Raw genomic sequence first — 20846 nt, forward strand, 5'->3', positions numbered from 1 at the left:
TTAAACATTTCTGAGAGTCGTTAGTTACTGGGCAACGAAGTAGATAAAGTAGATGATGAGTAGTTATGGTGTTGGTCGAAGTATGGCGCTTTATGCAATCAACTTAAAACTTTTCTGTGTTTTACATAGATGTCGCTTGTTCAGCAATGTTCGCGAAATATGTAAACAGAAAGAGAAGCGAAAGAAATAATGCCGCAAGTTACTTCTGTTTACAAGATCGAGATTTCTTCACTAATATACATAGGTAGTATCTTTTAAATAATTTAGTAAGCATATTTATTACAATTTACTTTTACTGCGTCAACACTACAAAACTTCCACTAGACTCACTGTTTTTAGCAAGAAACTTGTTCACCTTTCTCATCTAAATACTAACTTGAAATGTTCTTAAGTTTTTTCCACAAAATTTGAGTTATGCAGGTGATTCACAATTTTAAGATATTCAAATTAATGTGTCACACAGAACTATTGGGGGTTCCCTAATAACAGTAAGCTAAAATTAGTAAATTTCAAAGTAAACTCATACTGTACAAAAGAAAACCACAATCATCCGGAGAGTCCGGAGACATTCATCTCTGTGTCGAAGTGGGAGAAAAGAAAGTCATGATTAATCAATATTTCCTCACCGGTGAGGCATTCCCCTCAATTCTGCCTATAAATTTGTACTCAAAGAATTTCATGAAAATTGTATTGTCAAGGGGTTTCTGTGGAAGAATGCTTATTGATTTTTTGAGTGGACTTGTATGAAAAACCACAGTCGGTTTCATTCACATTTTTATTGATTTTTGTCACGCGAGTAAAATAAAGAAAAAAAAATTTTGTACAATTTTGACGATGTCTTTAGTAAGAATTATTCTTTTAAATGTTATTTCCTGTTCTCCTTTTAAGTTCATCGCGGAGGAGTCAACTATATACCAGAAGTTTGCAGTTCAAAGCCCTTTTGGTTTCGAATCGCACAAAATGAAGAAAAGAAAAATAAAGACTTCTCGATAAAGAATCACAATTACACCTATATAGGCCCTTACGTTGCAATGTATGTGTTACATTTAAATGCAAAACACAATTTTGGTCACTTTGAGCGCGGAATTTATACTCTTTACTTGCCCTTTGGAATATCCACTAAATTGGACTCTCTCTAGAGGACATTTTCAGGTACAAGGACATTTGTGTAAAAAACGACTACCTCACCAAAAAACATATTGCTGGACACCTGAAATTCATACTGAGCAAGACCAAAAAATCTAATTTAAATATTCCAACAAGTCAGAGAAAAAACCCATTATCCTATTGGACTGAACCAGTTTCTTATTGGTGGTGTTATTCATCGCTAATTTTTTCTCATCTAAATCTAAATAGTTGAAGTGAGAATAAAGCATGTGTTGCAGTTTCCACCCATATAGCATTATTATAAGAAAAAGCGAAGTGATAAGTTTACATGGGTGAGAATTTTGCAGTTGATTGTGAAGGAAGCCCGTCAGACTACATCAAGAATGTCTCTTGCAACTGAGATTCTTTACAATCCCAGCTTTTGTAGTTACATGAGATAATCGACCCTAACCGAACGATTTCATACTTGGAGAATAGACATCTTGACACTCATAGGTCACGAATATAATATCCGCATATAAGATAGTCTCCCGGATGTCCGGCACAATATTTTCGTAGAATAATACGGTCACTTCTTTAGAACTAACGGTACGAGATATCGGCTAGCGGTTTTTTACAAGTTATTTATTTACAGTTTCTCAAATGCTTATTTTTTTTTTTTTTAATATTTTAGCCTTTCTACAAGTTTGATTTTACTATCGAACACAGGGCCAGGACTTCTGAGTTACAAAGCCAGTGCTTTGGTTTCTTAGCTACTGAAACTTGATTTCGTGGGAATTATACCATGGATCACCTAAAGCCCCTAAAGCCAAAGATTATTTATTATTTTATTATAGTATTAAGTGTGTTGGAGTGGTGTCAAAAATAGGCCCAGGCCTGTTGTTAGTGCTCTACTTTAACATCCTTAATAAAGGACCATTAAGTTCCAGAGAACACAGAGTCGCCTAGAGATATCCAATATTATAATGTACCCCAAATGCCGGACGGTAGCACAGAATGTGAATAATGGTGCTATTCCAATGAAAAAGTGACCATGTTTTTTTTAGCACATTACTGTTCTCATTTACTTATTTTTAGATTTGCTTATTCGTTGCTAACCACCTACTGACCGTGATAGAATGAGGAAAGCTCCGGAGACATAAAATATTAACTTTCGTAGTTTCAAAATGAAGTACCTATTCCGAAAACGCAACCATGCATTTTGATACATTTTAATATGTTGTAGGTGAGCCGGACAGACTGGTGACCTTCACGAGAAGAAATTGGTGAAGTAATAATAAAAATAATATGTTTATTCCATCATCAAATCTCAGATTGCGGCTGCCGACCGACTTCACAACCGGTCTCCCCAAGTAAACGACAGAAACTTTGGTTCACAGACCGTATAAGCCGAAAATTTAGTACAAATATAATTCATAACAAAATTCAATATAAAATTTTATGAGCACGATCTCACTTATAGGGAGAGGAAGGAAAGTCATAGGCAGGACAGATGAGACAGATGGGCTAAGAAACAACAGGCTCACAAGGTACCTCATTTTGTTGCTACTGAGTTCGAGATACGAGTTTTAATTGTCTAATTTAGATTATAAAATTTCAAATTCATAAGGATGGGAAGAGAGATAGATAAAAAAAAAGTCAGGGAGAGGACGAGACTGAGAGTGCGAGAGCGCGAAAAATTCTTTGCAGAAAAGAGCAGAAAAAGGAAAAAAAATACAAAGTAGGAAAAACCAAATGAAAAAATCTAAATATAAATAAATAAAAGCATAGCCGATTCGGCGGCAAGAGCAGCTCCGCACCAGAAATTCACCGAAAAATCAGAACCGGGGACACTCTTACAGAAGCTCACAAGAAATGTGTACGAGCTGAAATCAGCACAAATTTAAATCAGTAAACAAGTTAGAATCCAGAATATGCATGCGTCATCTTCTTACAAAGCGGTTGGGCAGAGAAAAGGCTGAAGGCCCCAAAGAGATCCCACTATTGGAGAAGTCGCCAAGCAAAAACTAAAATCATTAATAAAGGGAAACCAAAGAGAAAAAGTTGACAGAGATTGTTCAAACTGTAAAGAGCACATCGGAACCAATTTATCGTGCGATCAGGAGGCACGGAACTTACTGTTGCGCAATAGAAATAGGTAGACGTAGTGATTCAAACTCTTTCCAGAGAAGTACAGATAAGTTCTTAAAGAACACATTACATGTTGAAGTTGAAACCTTCATTCTATCAGGCAATGAGTTGAAAAAGGTGGGAGCCAAGTAAACAAAAGTTTTTTTAAACCATTCAGTTTTAGGGTGAGGTACAACAATCGATGGGTCTAATCTTAATGACCTTATTCTGCGAGGCGCAAGGTGTTCACCCCTAATAAAAAATATTCGAAGGACTTTGAATTTAAAACTGAAAGTAACTAGCAGAATATGGTATTTAATAAACGTTTGATATAACATTCAGAGAAATCCGAAAAAGTTAAAATAATATTCCGGAAATGTTAATTTTACCCTGCAGTATTGCCCTTAAATTTACCCTTAATAAGGTGTAAAATTAACATTAAAAAATGTTGATATATTTTTACACCTAAAAAGTGTTAAAGTTATGAGGAAAAAAAGTTAATCGCACCCCCGTTTTTTCTCAGTGAAGGAATCAAACTTACGTTTATGGAAAAGAGCTCTGAGAGCAGTTCTTTGGGCCATTTCCACTGATCTCCAGTTAGAACGGAACACAGCACCCCGAGCAGTGATTCCATATTGAATTTTCGATTCAACACACGCAAAATAAAACGATCGTGCAACATTGGTTATGGTTAGTGGTTATTGGTAAGTGTTATGGTTTTCGGAACAGATGGACAACTATAGGGGTCATCCCATCCATTGCATTCAGAGGATATCCCTCGAATCCTTCATATGAACAACCTTTTAATTAGATAGTTGTAAAATATTGCGTTTGACCGCTATAAAAGTTTATAATACCGCCGCTAGAGTGCAGTGTACCCTAGACAAGAAGCGTTTCCTATTTCAATGAAATTTCTTAACTAAACTTATACGGATTCCGACTTCATCCACAAACAATCCCATCGACTATAAGTTTGTATGGGCTTTCTATTGACGAAGGAAGCCAAGGCGACGTCTGAGGGTAGAAAGGGGAGGCAAAAGGGCTCGTACATTTGTAATAAATACACCCAAGCGAATGAAGCCGAAGAAATATGATGAGATATGGGTGTAGAAAAGGCACCTAATGTACCGAGATACTTGTATATGTACAGAATGTTATATTTAGTTTTTCACTATAGCAATATTGTTCTTTATTTTCTCATTTTGGAGTTCTCTTATGACTTATTGTTGATGAGAATTTCTTGAGGCGTGTTGGATTTCTCATAAGTATAGTATTCGTTTGTATACACAACGACCCCATTGTCACTTCCCTCGCGCGTTCGTATGGCTTCCAATACAGTGAACCAACATAGAACAGAGATCCGAGTAGCGAGACTCTTTTTGGTGGAAAAATATGTTTAGACGGTCAGCTGGTTGCAATGTAAGAACACTCTCTCTCTCGGCTTTGTGACTGGAGGAAGCTCCATTTAGTTTATATTCGTCTGTGCTGTTTAGTGCGCACGCATAGTTACTCCCTGCGTCGATTTAATTATTTCTTAAGGCACAGATTTCTTTACCATTAACGCCAATATATACACAATATTCCTTCCACCAACCCAAATCGAACACTTATTAATTTATATTTACTCCCAAACACTGATTATGCTTCCACGGACATATAATTAATACATGTGTTGTGAAGATAAAAGTTGCTTATACTCCCGGTCAAAATGACATAGAGGGAGAGTGCCTGTAATAAAAAAACGAGTTTAAGAGAGATATAGTGTAATGAATTTTCTCTGTGCTAAAAATTGTGATATTGAACAACAAACGCATGCGTAAGACTTTGGACGTAAGGATCTTCAACTGAAAAGCTTCTAAAATTCTATAAAATATATTTTTTTGCTCCAAATTATATACAGCCTTTTTTTATATTGGAGCATAAAATCAGTGAATTTATTTATAGTTCAACGTATATTACATAATAAATTATATTTTTGTTTTGACTTCTCCCGATACGAGGAAAGACAGATAATCCATTCATTTACTAATCCAGTGAAACTCAAGTGCTTTTCTCTATCAATATGTGTTGTGATAGTTTTAAAAGTAAATACATCTTCAATGCATTTTTCCTCATCACAAATATCCTACAATATTCACACGGTCTGCAGAACTCAATTGAATTGAGTGTGGACAGAAAATACTTGGAATATAGCGACGATGTGGTTAGTTTGATTCTTTTGTACAAAACCTTTTTTTGTTATAAAAATATCCATTTCACTGCTGAAGCATATTTCTCTTTGTCTGCAATTCAACATGAATATTTTAAATGCGATGACTGTCAAAATCTTACTTCGTGCATTTGGACAATTTTGAACTGTTGCAAACAAAAGTACCGGGAAATCGATGGAAGGACTTTCATAAATAGACAAATGAGGTTATTAGTCGAGTGAGGTTATGTTGAAAACGCTGAAAATAGCATAACCTGAAGAGACCTTAGAATCAGGATTTATTTACAACATCTTGCAACTAAAAGATTGTTTACTTAAATTTGAACTTGCTGTAAACTCCGATGTAAAATGTCAAAATGAAAATGTACATTAACCCTTTAAGGACGATTGGAATACCGGTGTCCCATAAAGAAAATAATTTTTCCTGACAACCCAAAGTTATTTTTTTCTTATGCCTCTACATAAATGTAAAGTAGAAGGTTTAAGGAATCTAGAATTATTTTTGCAAGTCTCTAGCTATTTGATATGTAGTAAATATTTAAGCTCAAAAATGGCAAATTTTCAAATTCACAAATTCATAATTGATTTTATTTATTTTTTATACTTCTAATATTTTTTTAAGCAAAACCCTTTTGGCAATAAAAACTACAATACTCATACGTAATATTTTTCATTAAAGCGAAAAATATTATTCATTGGTATTATCAGAGAAATTACTTAACTTTTTGGGCTATTCTGTAGGTAATGACAGGAAACTTACTAAAAGTTAACAGAGATTATGAGAAAAAAAAAGATAACAGATGTTGTGTTACAAAGTATAGGTTATTTAGAAAATAACCTAAAAATTACACATTTATCGTAGTAAAGCAAAATTTCTTATTTATGGCTCCGGTATACCTTTTAGATGAGGAATATTTTATAAAGTAAAAATGCACTTTTCTTTCTTTTATCAAAAGATTTGCATAAGTCTATCTCATTCTTTTGGTCTCAAAATTCGATTAAACTAAATTTAATTTGGTGTGATATTGAGTAGAAGAAGAAGAGTGTGAAAGAGTAGGATATCTACAAAGCCTTTAAGAAAGAAAGGAATATGAATTTTGACTTTATGAAATTTTCCTGATCTAAAAGGTGTGTCGAAGGTAATATGGAATTTATTTCATTAACCCATTTCTTACTATAGCATTACACATCATACACGAATTGAGTGGTTTTGGAAAATTTATTTGTTATAGTTCCGTCACAACTTTTGGGTAAGAAAAATTTCATAAAGTCAAAATTCATTTCTCTCTTTTCTCTAACGTTTTGTATATTCTGTCCTACTTTTCCGTACTCTTCTACATCTTTTGAACAATCATACCAATTTTGAGACCAAAAGGCTGAGGCATACTTATGTAAAGCATTTGAGAGAGAAAGGAAAGTGGATTTTGATTTCATGAAATTTGACCGATCTAAAAGGTGTATTAGAGCCATTATAAATTAATAACTAAATTGCTGGTATAAATAAATCTTTAGTCACTTTACTCCTTCAATTCCTTTGGAAAAATAGTCCGACAGAGGTAGAAATACATTTTGCTTATTCATTTATCGCTTTGCAGAAAGTCATGCAAAGTTTTTACTCGAAGTGACGCATGGAAAGTTTGATATCCCATCGAATTTATTGCAATTTGTCATCATTCTCTTTTCTGTTTTGACTTCCACTTACCAATTTGTTTTCGAAGATAGTATCTTTACACAATTAAACGGTGTTTATAATGAATTATGTAAAGAATTTAAATTAAATGACCGTTAAGACGTCTGTTTGACATGGGCTCTCCGTACCCCCTTAATAGATGATTTTTTTTCTTTTCACAAATATCATCTATTAATCTGTAAGTAATTAATTCCAAAATATGAACATGCTATTCCCAATATTTTTAGTACATTTTCCTGAATGGGTTAATTACAATTCGGCAATGATTATAACAATATTTTATAATTCCATTCAAGAAAATTTCAGGGTTAAACTTAGCTAAGTTATTTAAAAAAAAAAAAAAACATAGTCACATATTGCTCATAATTAACTTATTTAGCTGAGAAATTTAACTAAGGAAATACAAAATTGGACCCTACGTAACTTTCAGTAACATATTCAAACTTCTAATGGAACAAGTTTCAAAATTTCCGGATTATAAGTAATTATTTATACGATTTTTGTTCATTTTGTAGCACGAGTTGAAATATAATCCAGGTTATTTTGAATGTTTGAGGTTAGTTTGAGTTCAAAAGATAACAAAATCTAATCTTACAACGTTTATATTCGTGAAATATAATAACTAGTAAATAGAGGTTACTCAATGCTAGAAATTTAGGTTACTATTAATTCCATAACCTTTTCTGTAACAAAATCTGTCTAATTTAACCAATTTTCAATGTTTAAACGTTAAAACATGAAAAGCAAAACTCGTCAGAGCAGTACATTTTCATTTCTAAAATTACTGAGCCGGAAAATATTCACTCGACAGCACTTAAAGTATTTTTCACTTGACTTTTTAGGTTAGACGCAACATAACCTCACGTTTCAAATTAATATCCTGAATTAAGTAAGAATAAGAGATTCTCGTCGTTTGTTTGGTACCTTTGTAATATTTTTTTAACCCCATAATCCTATTTCACTCAAGAATTTTGAGATTTTGTCACCTAAAATATCCTGGGACTTTTAAAAGCTAGACGCAACATAACCTCACATTTTAAATAACGTTATTGTCATTTAACCCTTTAAGGACGATTGGGTCACCGATGACCCAAAAATTAAATTTTTCCTAGTCATCTAAAGTTGTGTTAGGCTCTTAAAAGTCAATAAAAGTGATTTTTTCTGACTCCCAGTTTCAGACCTTCTTGTCCTTAAAGGGTTAACAGATTCATTTTCTGTATGGACTCACTGCAATCCCGTGTTAGTCCCTTCTAAGTGAAGTCGTCTAGTTCAAAAATTTTAACTTAACCTCTTGCTATCAAAATTCACTCCACATTGAATTTTTAGATTGATGAAACATTTCATTCATGTGCAACGCACATTTATTTTTTGCAATAAGATTAGAGAAATCACACCGGAAATAATAATACGTTCTCGCGCCTTAGTCATCGAGAACATGTCTTTTTGTATCATTTATAAAAGTGAAAAATATCATAAATAATCACGTTCTTAGAGCATTTTTAGACACGTACAACGGACTATTCCATTTGGAAGATTGAGAAAAAAAATACAAAATTTCATTGATCGCATTAAAAGGAAAAATATTATTACATTGTTCTCATGGTTATTGAAAATGCATGTAATTTCATCAAGTCACAGCATTCATAAATCACTTTTATGTCTTCTTACAAACATTATATTTTGCATCCTGCGTCCAAGAATAATTTATTATTATTTTCGATTAATTGAGGGTCTTTTGATGTGGTTGAGTTTTGTGCTAAATAAAATCCAGGAAGGTTTTATAACGGCGTAAGCACAAATTGCAAAATTGTTTTATTTTAAATAAAGTATTTTCTATGGCTTTACCATGCATGCTAATAGCGGCACTTTTTTATGCTATATCATATTTGGGAAAGTAAATTTCGTGGTCTCTGTCTCAACCACAGTGCTATGTATGCTGGAAGAAAGACTATGTATGAGTCACATCCTCGACAGATATACTTTTTTATACATTTGTATGCTCAACAAAGCGAAATCGATATGTGTTAGCCAAGAAGAGAGTACAAACAACTCTAGGAGGCACCATACATACTCTGTTCTCCCCCATAAGAACGTGCCATATGTCTATCAAAAAGGGAAATAGCGAATTTTCCTTCGACATGCACACAGCTTAATGGATAGTTTTTAAGTTTAACTGAAAAATAATGCCATAATGCTTTTAATAACATAATATCAAACCACCGTAACACTGTGGTTTGTTGGACACCACCATCAATTGAGATGATGTTATTAGCCAAGAGAAGCTGAGTGAAATGCATCAGCACTTTTTTTCTTCTCCTTGACAAAAAAATATAGAGAGAAAAAAAATTGCAAGTCTCTCCTTTTCATGACACGTTTTCCACGTACTCAGCTCTTTGCATCCCATCTTAAGTATTTGCCATTCAAACATCCAATGTACGAGATTTTCTTTCTTTTTTTTCTTCTTCATTGTATGTCGTGCACTCCAAACAAGTGGCTGACAAAGAAAAGTACTTTTCATACTTTCATGTCTAGCTTGCATTTTTGATTTTTCCAGGGATCTTGTGCTAAATTTTCACAGAAGAAAGTGCCATTCTATCTTTGCTGAGGCTAATTTTCATTCTTTCAATAACTTCTGTAATTTTTTTCTATTTCAGCAAAACTATTTGATGAACTATGGATATCTGCCAAAATCAGATATTGAGACGGGAAATTTGAGGACAGAATCCCAACTAAGAGATGCAATACGTAATCTTCAGGTAAACCAAAAAAATTAAATTGATATTTCAATGAATTGCTAGAGACGTTATATTTAAATGCAAAAAAAACATGGGGGTTGTCGAAAATTGAAAGTCGATATCTCTTGCCGTTTGACTTCTACTCAAAATAATAAATATACGGACATAAAGCAAAGTTCAAGCAAAATAAATCAAACATCTGTACCTTACAAGTACTGATTGCGATTGATTCAGAATACACATTTTAAAATGAGTCTGTGTTGGATTCAATTAAACCGCATTACCGATTTATTGATGTAATTGTTTTTAAATAATAAAGGTAATTTATTCATTTCCATAAATTACGTGACTGATTTTATTCTTCTTAGCGATTGATTTTCTAGATATATTTTCTATAAAATATTCCTATTGATTCTATTCAATTTTGTGATTAATTTCAAATTGTGTGTCATTTCGGTTATATCCAGTTTCAGGACTAATGTTATTACGTGAGATTCTTAACAATCTCACCTACTATAATCCTAACAAAATCTCATGTCCTCCGATCGGTCCCAAACTTTGCCAGAATGTGTTTGGCACTTCCTGTTCACGAATATATGGATGACTAAAAACCGTTCCTTTCATTTTGTTTTGTTAATACCATCCCAATTAGTGGTTGAAGCTATCATATTAAGTGATTGTTTTATCACATTTGGTATTTGATTTTGCCACATTTTAAGAATTTGTCTACTAAATTTTAGAAGTAATCCCCATTTTGTGGTACACAGAGAATAAAAAGAGGTGATTTGGTGGTCTAAACGAGGCAACTCAGAATGGAAAAGCGCCAATAGATTGATTGGTCTTGGCGCTTAGCTCGTTTTTGACCAAAGATAACCAGTTTAATCAACAAGTTGGTTGACACATTCCTAGAGTTGACCAATTTCCGTGTCCCTTTTACAACTTCCGACGTTTTTTCTTCTTAATTTAATCAAAAAGACGACAATATGACATTTTAACTTTCAACAAATTGGTTTAACTAAATGGGTTAACCAACTTTTATCTTTTTATGATGATTTATGATGATAAGAATAGATCTGTAGATCTAAAAGGCATGAAATAAACTGAAATCTATCTATCTATCTATCTATTTTCGACCTCTTTGTTCTATGTACATTAGGAGAATGTAGGCATGGTTCGCACAGAGTGAACCTTCAAACGATGCGAATTTTCTCTTTGCAAAGAGCTGACTTACCATTTCTCATCTCGTCTCATGAGCTTAATAATTATATATCTTATGGCTAAGAAATGACGAACTAGCACTTTGTAAACAAAGAGAAAATTTGCGTTGTTTTAAGGTTCACTCTGTGCGAACCATGTCAACATTCCCATACATAGCATTTTAAGTTGATTCTATTATAATCAGAAAACAATATTTTCAAAAAACTTTCACTTGTTCATAACGTTTAGTAGAGATGTACGAAATTGTTCGTTAATCATTCAACGAACCAATAATTTTGTAAAAGGTTGTGCTTTTCACAAACAAATCGAACTCAATGGGTTAACCAAATTTTGTCTTTTCTTCATTATTTTCGACCTCTTTCATTATTTTCTGTTCCGGAAAACAACATTTTGTAAAAAAATAAATAAATTTCGTAATGTCTAGTAGAGAAAGACAAAATTGTTCGTTAAACATTTAACTTTTTCGTCTCTTTTGAGACTCTGAGTACCCAAAATAGCATATGAATATTCAGTGAAAAACAATGTTTTTTTAATTATTCAGAATTATGATAAAAATCCCATTCTTATGGATGATTACAAACTATACGGTTGTCCAAGTGTAAGATATTTTTTGTAGGACTTCAATTAATTCCAGAGCTTAGATATTTTTGATTAAAAAATAGTGAAATTGGCTTGCAGAATATGCTGCGGTCCGGAAAGAGTTACCGAACAAAGGATTTTCTATCTATATAGAGTTGATTTTAATTATGATGCACATACTGTCGATTAGATTAGCAAGTGTGCTATTTGTTTGAAACTGTATTCGTTGCAAATGCCACGCGGCAATGCATCGATTAAAAGGAATGCAGACACAAAGCAAATGCAGTTAACACAGTTGCTGATCTAACCGACGATATCTTCTCAGATTGTTTATCATATAGAAAAAAGCCAGTGATAAGCCTAGATCAGCTTACAAAGGTGCGATTCTTACATTGCAAATTCGGTTTGTCGACAAACTTCAAGGGTATTTCATTTGGAACTTATGCAAGTTTAGCTCAATTTGCACAAAAATATATGAAAACTTTAAAGTCTGTTGTTTCGGAAACTATGAGAGATAGAGGCCTCAAACTTTACACCATATTAGAGTCTCCTTTAGGCTTGAGATGTGCGAAATTTCACGTGAAAATGAGAAAAATTAGATGAGAAATGCTTAAGTCTCTGATAAATTCCGTGATCTGCGAAAATCCGCGAAATCAGATGAATTAGCTCTACACCGAGAAAAATTTGGATGGTATTTTCTACAAATCGTGTCTTTAAATTCTACTATCTCAAAAGATAGTAGAAAATACCATCCTCCATAGAAACTTTCCTTTAGAATCTACCATCTTGACATTTTAAAATTTACTATCCTATGGATAATAAATTCTAACAGCCGGATGGTAAAATTTACTATCCTCATTTAGATTTTACCTTGACCTCTCTTAGATTCTAATATCCGGGAAGTAAATTTTACTGGCCGCATATTAGATGTTAAAATTTAACTGGAAGACAGTAAATTTTAACGAAGGATAGTAATTTGGATTGAAATTACCATCCAAGCCAGTAAAATTTGCCATCCTGCTGTTAGAATGTCATTTTGGAATATCGTGTGTGCCGATGCAACGGTTCCCGATATGCTTTGAATACATTACAGGAGTTCGTGGCGCAGCTGGAAGATGCTGGACTGTCATCACAAAGGTCGCGTGTTCAAATCTCGGCGCAGTCGTCAATTTTCACGCACCAAAATGGCTTGAAATACAGAGAATATCATCCAAGAAGGGCCCCAAGCCCTCAAACAATGGCCAAAAAGCAATGAAAATAAGGAAAAATAAATTTTTCCGACATTTTTCATTCTAATATCCGGCTAGTAAAATTTACTATCCTGCCAGTAAAATTTACCATCCGGCTAGTAAAATCTAACATCCGGGGATATTAGAATTTACCATCCGGATATTAGAATTTACTATCCATGCAATAGATTCTACAATTTTTGACAGTCCAATTTAATATCGCGTTTGCTGGGTGACTTTTTTACTATCCGGCCATTAGAATTTTGTATGGAGGATGGTAAATTTTACCATCCACATTTTTCTCGGTGTACAAAATGAACTTCAAATGACTGAAATCGCGTAAACAGATTCGGGCAATTTTATAAAAACCGTAAAATTTTTAAAAATTCAATTTAGCTCTAAATTGAAATAGTTCAAGAACTATGGTACCAATACAGATGACAGATATTTTATTATTTTAAATTTATCTACTCAAAGAGATCAACAAAAATAGACAAAAATTTTCGAAAAAGCATGGTAGGATTTCTAGATCAGCGGTGTGCAAGAACCGTTTGAAACCGAATAAACGTCAAAATAAGTTAGTTCAGGTAGCGTTTTGACCATTGACGTACAAGTTTCATTTGACGTTTGTTCGGTTTCAAACGGTTCTTGCACACCTCTGTTCTAGATAATAATAAAACGTATTTTTACACATATTTCCGTATATATCGTAACACGAAAATTTGCAAAACAAGTACACTCCGTCCCGGGATTATCCACATTTTCAGGACCGAAAAAACGCGCGAAATGTCTTTATGCATCGAGACAATTTGCATACCCGCAGGCGATTTATTTTGAATGAATCGGTCGTAGAACGAATTTCGCGCGGAGCAAAAAGATTCAACTGTTTAGAAGAAATTCATCAACAAACAGTACTCTTTGGCCGGAGTTCTTCAATAAATTGTTAGAATATTTAAAATATTTACCTTAATAAAAGAATAAGCATAGTGTCTTAAAATTTCCCGCATCACAAAGTATACATTCAGGCGTATTTCAAAAAATGATTTCATAAATTGACTCCCAAAAGTAGGCAAACTTGCATAATTGTATGTGCATAATCTCGAAGTGCATAGAATAGAATAGAATAGAATATTTATTTGGTTAATGCCCCGGTTGAATGCAACAAGTTGGGACTATACAATATTATACATTTTTAATATAAAAAGACAGATATGTTTAGAACAAAAAGTATACAATCAGATGCTTAACAAGACGAAAAAAATGGAAGTGCTACAGAGTTGTGATAAAAATTAATTAAATTTTTAAATTTTAATATTATTAATTTAGCGTTTGATTGGCAGAAGATATCATTAAGTGTTGAATAAAGTTTCTTTCATTTATTTGTGGATTTGTTGCTATAAATTCATTGAATGCTTTAATGGAAGCTTTATGCTTTAATGCATAATGCCGGGACTGAGTGTACCTCTCATTTTCGTCATCAAAGATGCTCCAAACACCTACCCTGCAAATTTGAGACTGATCAGAGCAAGTCGACGAAATTGCCCATTACAATAGGTGTGATTATGTAAGAATCACACCTAGTAGTAGCTCCTTTAAAAGAAAATTTGTTATTTAATTTCTCTAGCACCTGGACTATAGAGCGCCCTTTTTAAAAGAAATTTTAAACAAAATGCAAACTAAACCATGATGTTTTATCTTACAGAACTTCGCAAATATACCAGTAACTGGCGTTATAGATCAACAGACGGCGAATTTACTTAAGAAACCTCGCTGTGGTGTTCCTGATGATCAAGAAACAACAGACTTTTATGCAAACAACCGATACACACCCTCAAGACGATTCAAACGCTATGTTATCTTAGGACCTAAATGGAATCACACCAATCTAACATGGAGGTGAGTCTATAGTTGCGTTATCGTGGATTAGACTGTCTTATGAAAGAAGAATCATCATTTTGTTGTCATTAAAAAAAAAAGCGAATCAACAGGAATTCATGAGAAAAGTAGTTGGGAAATTTGATAGTGAATCACCATGAGAATCAATATGTTTGTCCAAGCAAGGAGGAATGAGCTTAAATTGCAAAAAGAATTACTACACCCAAGCTTCAATAATTGAGGCATAAAATGAGACACGTTAATTCTGTCTCAGCATCATATCGCAGTCACAACCCCCCGCTGAAGTGTGTAGAGCATTAGAGCTAAAATGATAACGCCTCGTTATTCAACCCCCATATAGATGTAGAATTAAGCATGGAAAGACGCCAAACAACATTATCGTCTCACTGGCGCCTGTCGCAATCACTCAAATGTCTATTTTGCGACATAGTGACGTCATGGAGGAGCATTTTGGGTGGGGTCGATAGCATTTAAGGGTAGTTTTATCCACAACTCAGGTATAACCACCCATCCTCATCCACAAAATAGTAGACAAACTCTTTCACTCACTTTAGTGTAAGCATCATAAAGAAATACAATAAATATAAATAGGACACCATCAAATTTTCGTCCTCTTCTATCTGCAAATTATCTAAATTGTACAACTCACATTTATTATCCCTTTTAGTAAGACACATTTCCATTGAAACTTGTTGCATTTGGACACACAAAAAAAAACAGAAACAGAACAACAGGGCGGAGGAAAAAAGAGGAAATGGGATTCAACACCCCCAAAAAGAATACCATGAAAATGTGTTCTTGTGGATTTTTGTGTAACAAAGCACTCAAACTTCAGCAGGAAATTAGAAGAGTCATCACGACACATCCCAATGACTAATATTCGCATGAAATTTGGCCAATTCACCTCATAAAATTCGATTTAGACATTAACAAAGTGTAAAAGTTAATTGCAAATTTGGGAACTCAAATGGACGAATAACGACTGTTATCTTGTATTTTATTTCTGCAATTTTGCAGTCATAATGCTTCACCTGTGCTATTACATTTGTCACTATTTGTATTTACGTTAGTTTTATCGCAAGTGATTTATAAAACTAAAAGTAAATGATTAGATTTGCTGCAAAACTTTAAAAATTGACTCAGACAGAAAGAACTTACTAAGCATTTAATTACCTTTAATCAATAGAATTGAGATTGTAGCGAATCTCAGTCAATTCAAAAGTACATTGAATATTAATAATACCCAGATTATTAGAAAAATATCACCTTGCAGATTTGATATGAAATTCATACCTAGATAGCCTTAGTAACGAAATGACTTGAAGAAATAAATATCTTGAAGAACTTTATATAAAATGAATGACTTCTCATTTGGGACAAGATTATACCCTTAAAATGTGTAATAAATCTTTAATTTGAATCCGCCTTTTGGAGATGATTCACATTCTCCGATCACCAACTGAAAAGTGTCATTATTCTTTAAAGCTAAAAATTAATAGACTTGACAATACCTAAAATGAAATTAAAGTTCATTTCTTTAAGCTATCTTTAAATTTAAAAGCCGTAAGTAGGGGTTTGTGTCACAAATTAAAACTAGGGGGGACTGTGACAAAAAGTCATAAAACGGATATTTTATTTACTTTTTGCTCCATAGCTTTTGTTACTTTTTACCTCAAGTGGTAGTTTTTAATAAAAGGATTTCTGGAGAAAAGAATCTTTGTAAAATTCTAAAATAGATAGCGGATTCCTATTGAAAGAATATCCAGATAATTTGGGAAATATTCACCTGTAAATATTCACCAGTATCATTAATAAATATAAGTAGCAAATAATTGATATCTTCTGCAAGGAAAATATTTCAAAAATAGGGATAAAAATTTCGATATTTTTTTTTTATTTTCTAAATTCCTTGTTCAAATTCTAACAAACTTACGACATTGAAGAAGACCTATGGAGGTTATCTATGGAAAAAAATTTAAGCCGTTATCTTATTTACCTGGGAAGATATTGAATTTTGAATTTTTCGATTTGTGACTTTTTGCCCCAATCTGCCCTACCTTATTTGCTGCGTGGGCACTCAATGGGTCAAGTGGTAGAGCACTCGCTCTATGATGCAAATGTCCCGGGTTCGAATCCCCTTTAGGTCACTAAGAATTTTTCCACCGGAAAAAGGTGTTCGAATTGCATCCAGTGAGCTTCACTGCACTTGATACCACGGGGCATGGGATTGACAAACCCATTCCTGTATATGACAAAATAATAATGGATGTCCCGAACTTCCCGTGTGGGAAGATCTAGTTCCTCTATGGAACGTTGTGCCACCATTATTAATATAAGTAGAGGAAAGTGCCCTACCTTCGGACGACTCAAGCTTCGAACAATTCAATCTTTTCTCTATATTCCTAATGGATTTGACCCGTGAATCTTTTCAGGAAATTTTAAGTATCGGACTAGCTATTAAAATATAATAAAGCGTGTCTCGAATTTAAATACTAAGTTTTCGACATGAAGTTAGTCACAAAAGGAATTGAGTTTTGTTTTGAATTTTTTTGACGTTTCAAGAGAATTTCGTCAGGTTTTCATTTTTGAAAAAAATATTGAAAAAGGTTGTGTTTTGGCTGAGAAAAGTGATAAAAATGGAGAACCTGCGCAAATTGATCGTGGACACGTACCTAAAGAATCCAAAAGCGAGCTATTATGAAATCGGAAGTATCACCGGAAAGTGTCCATCTACAGTGCGATGGGTTATATTACGTTTCAAGGAACTCAGGACTGTTGTTCGAAAGCCAGGATGTGGCAGAAAACCTGGAGCTGTAGACAAGAGGATGGAGAAGAGAGTGTTGGCGCTTTTCCAGAAGCAACCTTGCCTTTCAGTCAGAGTCAGAGATGTGAGCAAAAAGCTGGGTATCTCCAATAGCTTAGTGCAGAGGATCAAAGAGATTAACGGATTGATAACGTACAAAGCTCTAGCTGCTCCCCATCGCACGGACAAGCAGAGGCAAAATGCCAAAACGAGGTTGAGAAATCTGAGTGATCGAGTTTTGAAAGACTTTCAAGGATGCATTTTGATGGACGACGAAACTGTCGTAAAAGGTGAATTTACGCAGTTGCCCGGCCAATAACAGTTTTACACGGCGAAGACTCGTACGGGTGTAGCCAGCAAGTACAGGTTCAAAGAGTACGACAAGTTCTCGAAGAAATACATGGTTTGGATGGCAATCTGCTCTTGTGGACGTCGCAGCGAAGAATTTTTCATGATAGGGACGATGAACGCAAATATCTACATTAAAGAGTGCCTCCAAAAACGACTTTTGCCACTGTATCAAAGCCACGATATCTCTCCTCTATTTTGGCCTGATTTGGCATCATGTCATATAGTTCATAACCATATAGTGGATTTGAATCACAATGAAATACCCTTTCAAGAAATATAAATACTATTTTATATGTACTATAGTTTTCTAATGAGTCATTTGTCTTCTTGTATTTTAAATTCGGGACACGCTTTAATTCTCGAAACCACAATAGTTCCATACCTAATCTTACATAGAGTCATCAGTATAATTTTGCAAATCTGAGATTATGCGAAACGAGAGTTTTGGATATTGGTTCGAACATCTGTCCTCAGAGCTCGAGGCCAAACGATTGGAGATAAAGACTTGCGGCCATTTGCGAAGCCCCTTATAAATCTTCACTGAAATTAATAACATAACCGCAATTTGCTCCCTACCCCATTTTTCTTTTATTCCTACCTATTTTTTTCAATTCCTTTCTCCCCAAAGACATCGTATTTTGGTAGAATTTTGGAAATCTAAAGTTTCGGGTTTTTTTTTGACGTCACGCTGTTTGTACGTCTGTCCGTCCAACTGTTACCAGCTTTTCAGGTTAAACGGTTAGAGATAGACAATTATGACCTTCACGACGCCCCCTCCCAAGAACATTTAACATGCATCTTATTTTCCCTCCAACCCTCCAACACAATATTGTTTGGGATTGCTCGAAAATGCGTTGTGCGATCTTTCATTCAGGCGAACAATTCGTTAATATACAATAATACCGTTGAATCAATCCCAATAACGAGTTTTAAGGTCAAAGGTTTAAAAGGTATTAGAGAGCGTACTTCTCAATCGAAAGTATCACATTTGGGCTGATTGGAAGGGTATTGGAATTTCTCACAAGTCTGAACCGATCCCAATCGGTTATGAGCTGGTTAAGAACTGATAATTTTTATCCAAAAATAAATTGTATTATTCCTAAACTATTTTGGGCGATTTTTTAAGTGATTTGAATCAGTTTAAATCGGTTGAGAATCGTTGAACAATAAATTATGTATCGAAGACATAAGTTCAAGCATTCCGCAAACCATGGAACGCTTTACTTCTTTTATTTTTTTTTACTAAAAAGTTAAAGAGATCGTGGCAAAAGGAGCTTTTAACAGATTTTAACATAAATTAATTTTTTAAAGTTCTTTAAATTGCAGACAAATTTGAACTGTTTCCAATTGATTATGAATCTATAACTATTCGGTCAAATTTAATTCTTCAAATTATCAATTGAATAGTAATTGATGTTTATTTTCAGTATTAATTTGGATCTATTTGATAAGCCAGGCTCCTGTTTAGGCTTCATATAGAAAGTTAAATTTTGAACAAATTTGAATAAAATTCGCTATAGGATTTGTTCATTTTGAGAGCGAATTGAATGTACGGATGTAGTACAATCATTGTTACGTGGCCTGAACCATGTTTAGCGGCCGATTTTTTTTAGTGAATGTATTTGATTCAAAGTTATCCTTATTATTACTTACTTATCAGCTGTAAATCCTCCTCAAGAGGAGTCAGGTCTGCTACTACGAAGCAGCAAAGTTGGAGGCCTTGCTGGTCCTTGATTGGTCTTCTTCTCCATGATGTGCCGGCTAAGATGGTTTTTTCACATGGTATAAATGTGATCCACCGTCTTAGCCGTCTGTTTCTTGTTTTCCCTGTAATGTACTAAACCCACTGAACCCAAAGACTTTCTCTGATACGATCATTTTTGACCCTTTCCAGGGTCAGTCCCAAGGACTGCCCTAGCATTCACATTTCTGTCACATGTAGGCGGTTATCGTTAACCTTTTGGAATCCTCAACATTCAGCACCATAAAGCATGGCCGACTGCTTCACAGCTTTATAGACAAGTCCTTCGATAGTTCCCCGAGAGCCATTTCATCAATCCAACTTATCCTGTGTTGAACATTAGCATCCGTGGCAAGTGGAAGGTCTTTCCAAGTCTTATAGATTGTCGAGGTTCGTCCAAACATCCGGTGGTTTTACCGGAACTTTAGTCCTGTTGATTCTGAAAAAAATTGAAATCATCCCTTTCGGAAGTTATTATGAAAATAAGTAATCATATCACAAATCATATTGCACTTCATTTGATTAAATTACACGTCAAATAAAATTTAGGATAAAATATTGGCGTACATAATTTGAACTCCATTTAGGAGCTATAAAAAATATATGTCTTTTATCAAAAAGTAATACTAAAGCATTTTTAAGAGCTTTCAAAAGAGTCTTAAAAACTTGAAATAAGAAACTTAAATCTTGATGGTAAAATATAAATTAAATTTATATCAATTTTTTATTCATAAAAATAGTATAATATTCTTAAAAAAAAAAGAAAATTAAGAAGCAATATGGTCTTGTCATCTCAGACATGATTTCAAATGCTTTCGGATTAATTTTTCCAGCTACCACGCGATTCTGAAGTTATAGTTGGACATTTTTCATGCCAGTGCGTCTATATTACTAGCACACATCTGTAAATTCTCCTTGTATTTTGTACAATTTTCCAAAGAAATAATTTAGCATTTTGTGCGTGTTTGATCCCATATCCCCCTTATTGTTATTAATTTATTAATGGTAATCACCATGCGACAAATTGTTATTTAAATATGTTTGTCACTAAATTTTCTAATATCTCCCATTTTGAGCGTTTTATGCTCAAAAGTGGGTAGTTTAATTTGATTATGGCGAACCTAATCAGTTAATAAAACGGCCTCTGGATTTTTTTTCTTCATATCTTGTGTCACCATA

The 20846-nt window shown here is 33.8% G+C and overlaps 1 protein-coding gene across 4 annotated transcripts in view; it reads left to right on the plus strand.

Moving 5' to 3' along the window:
* Nucleotides 1-1317: 1317 nt before the first annotated feature.
* LOC129802958 (matrix metalloproteinase-2) overlaps nt 1318-20846 on the plus strand; it is a 34066-nt gene continuing 14537 nt past the window's right edge. The window contains exons 1-4 of one of the 4 annotated variants that reach the window (XM_055849214.1): nt 1318-1439; nt 4897-5419; nt 9770-9871; nt 14579-14772. In XM_055849214.1, coding sequence (XP_055705189.1) covers nt 5279-5419; nt 9770-9871; nt 14579-14772 — 437 coding nt within the window. In that variant the 5' untranslated portion in view covers nt 1318-1439; nt 4897-5278. Of the gene's footprint in view, nt 1440-4589; nt 5420-9769; nt 9872-14578; nt 14773-20846 lie in introns of those variants that run through there. The other 3 variants (XM_055849213.1, XM_055849216.1, XM_055849215.1) reach the window with 3 other exon arrangements.

Source organism: Phlebotomus papatasi, chromosome 2 (genome assembly GCF_024763615.1).
Source record: "Phlebotomus papatasi isolate M1 chromosome 2, Ppap_2.1, whole genome shotgun sequence".
Taxonomy (NCBI): domain Eukaryota; kingdom Metazoa; phylum Arthropoda; class Insecta; order Diptera; family Psychodidae; genus Phlebotomus; species Phlebotomus papatasi.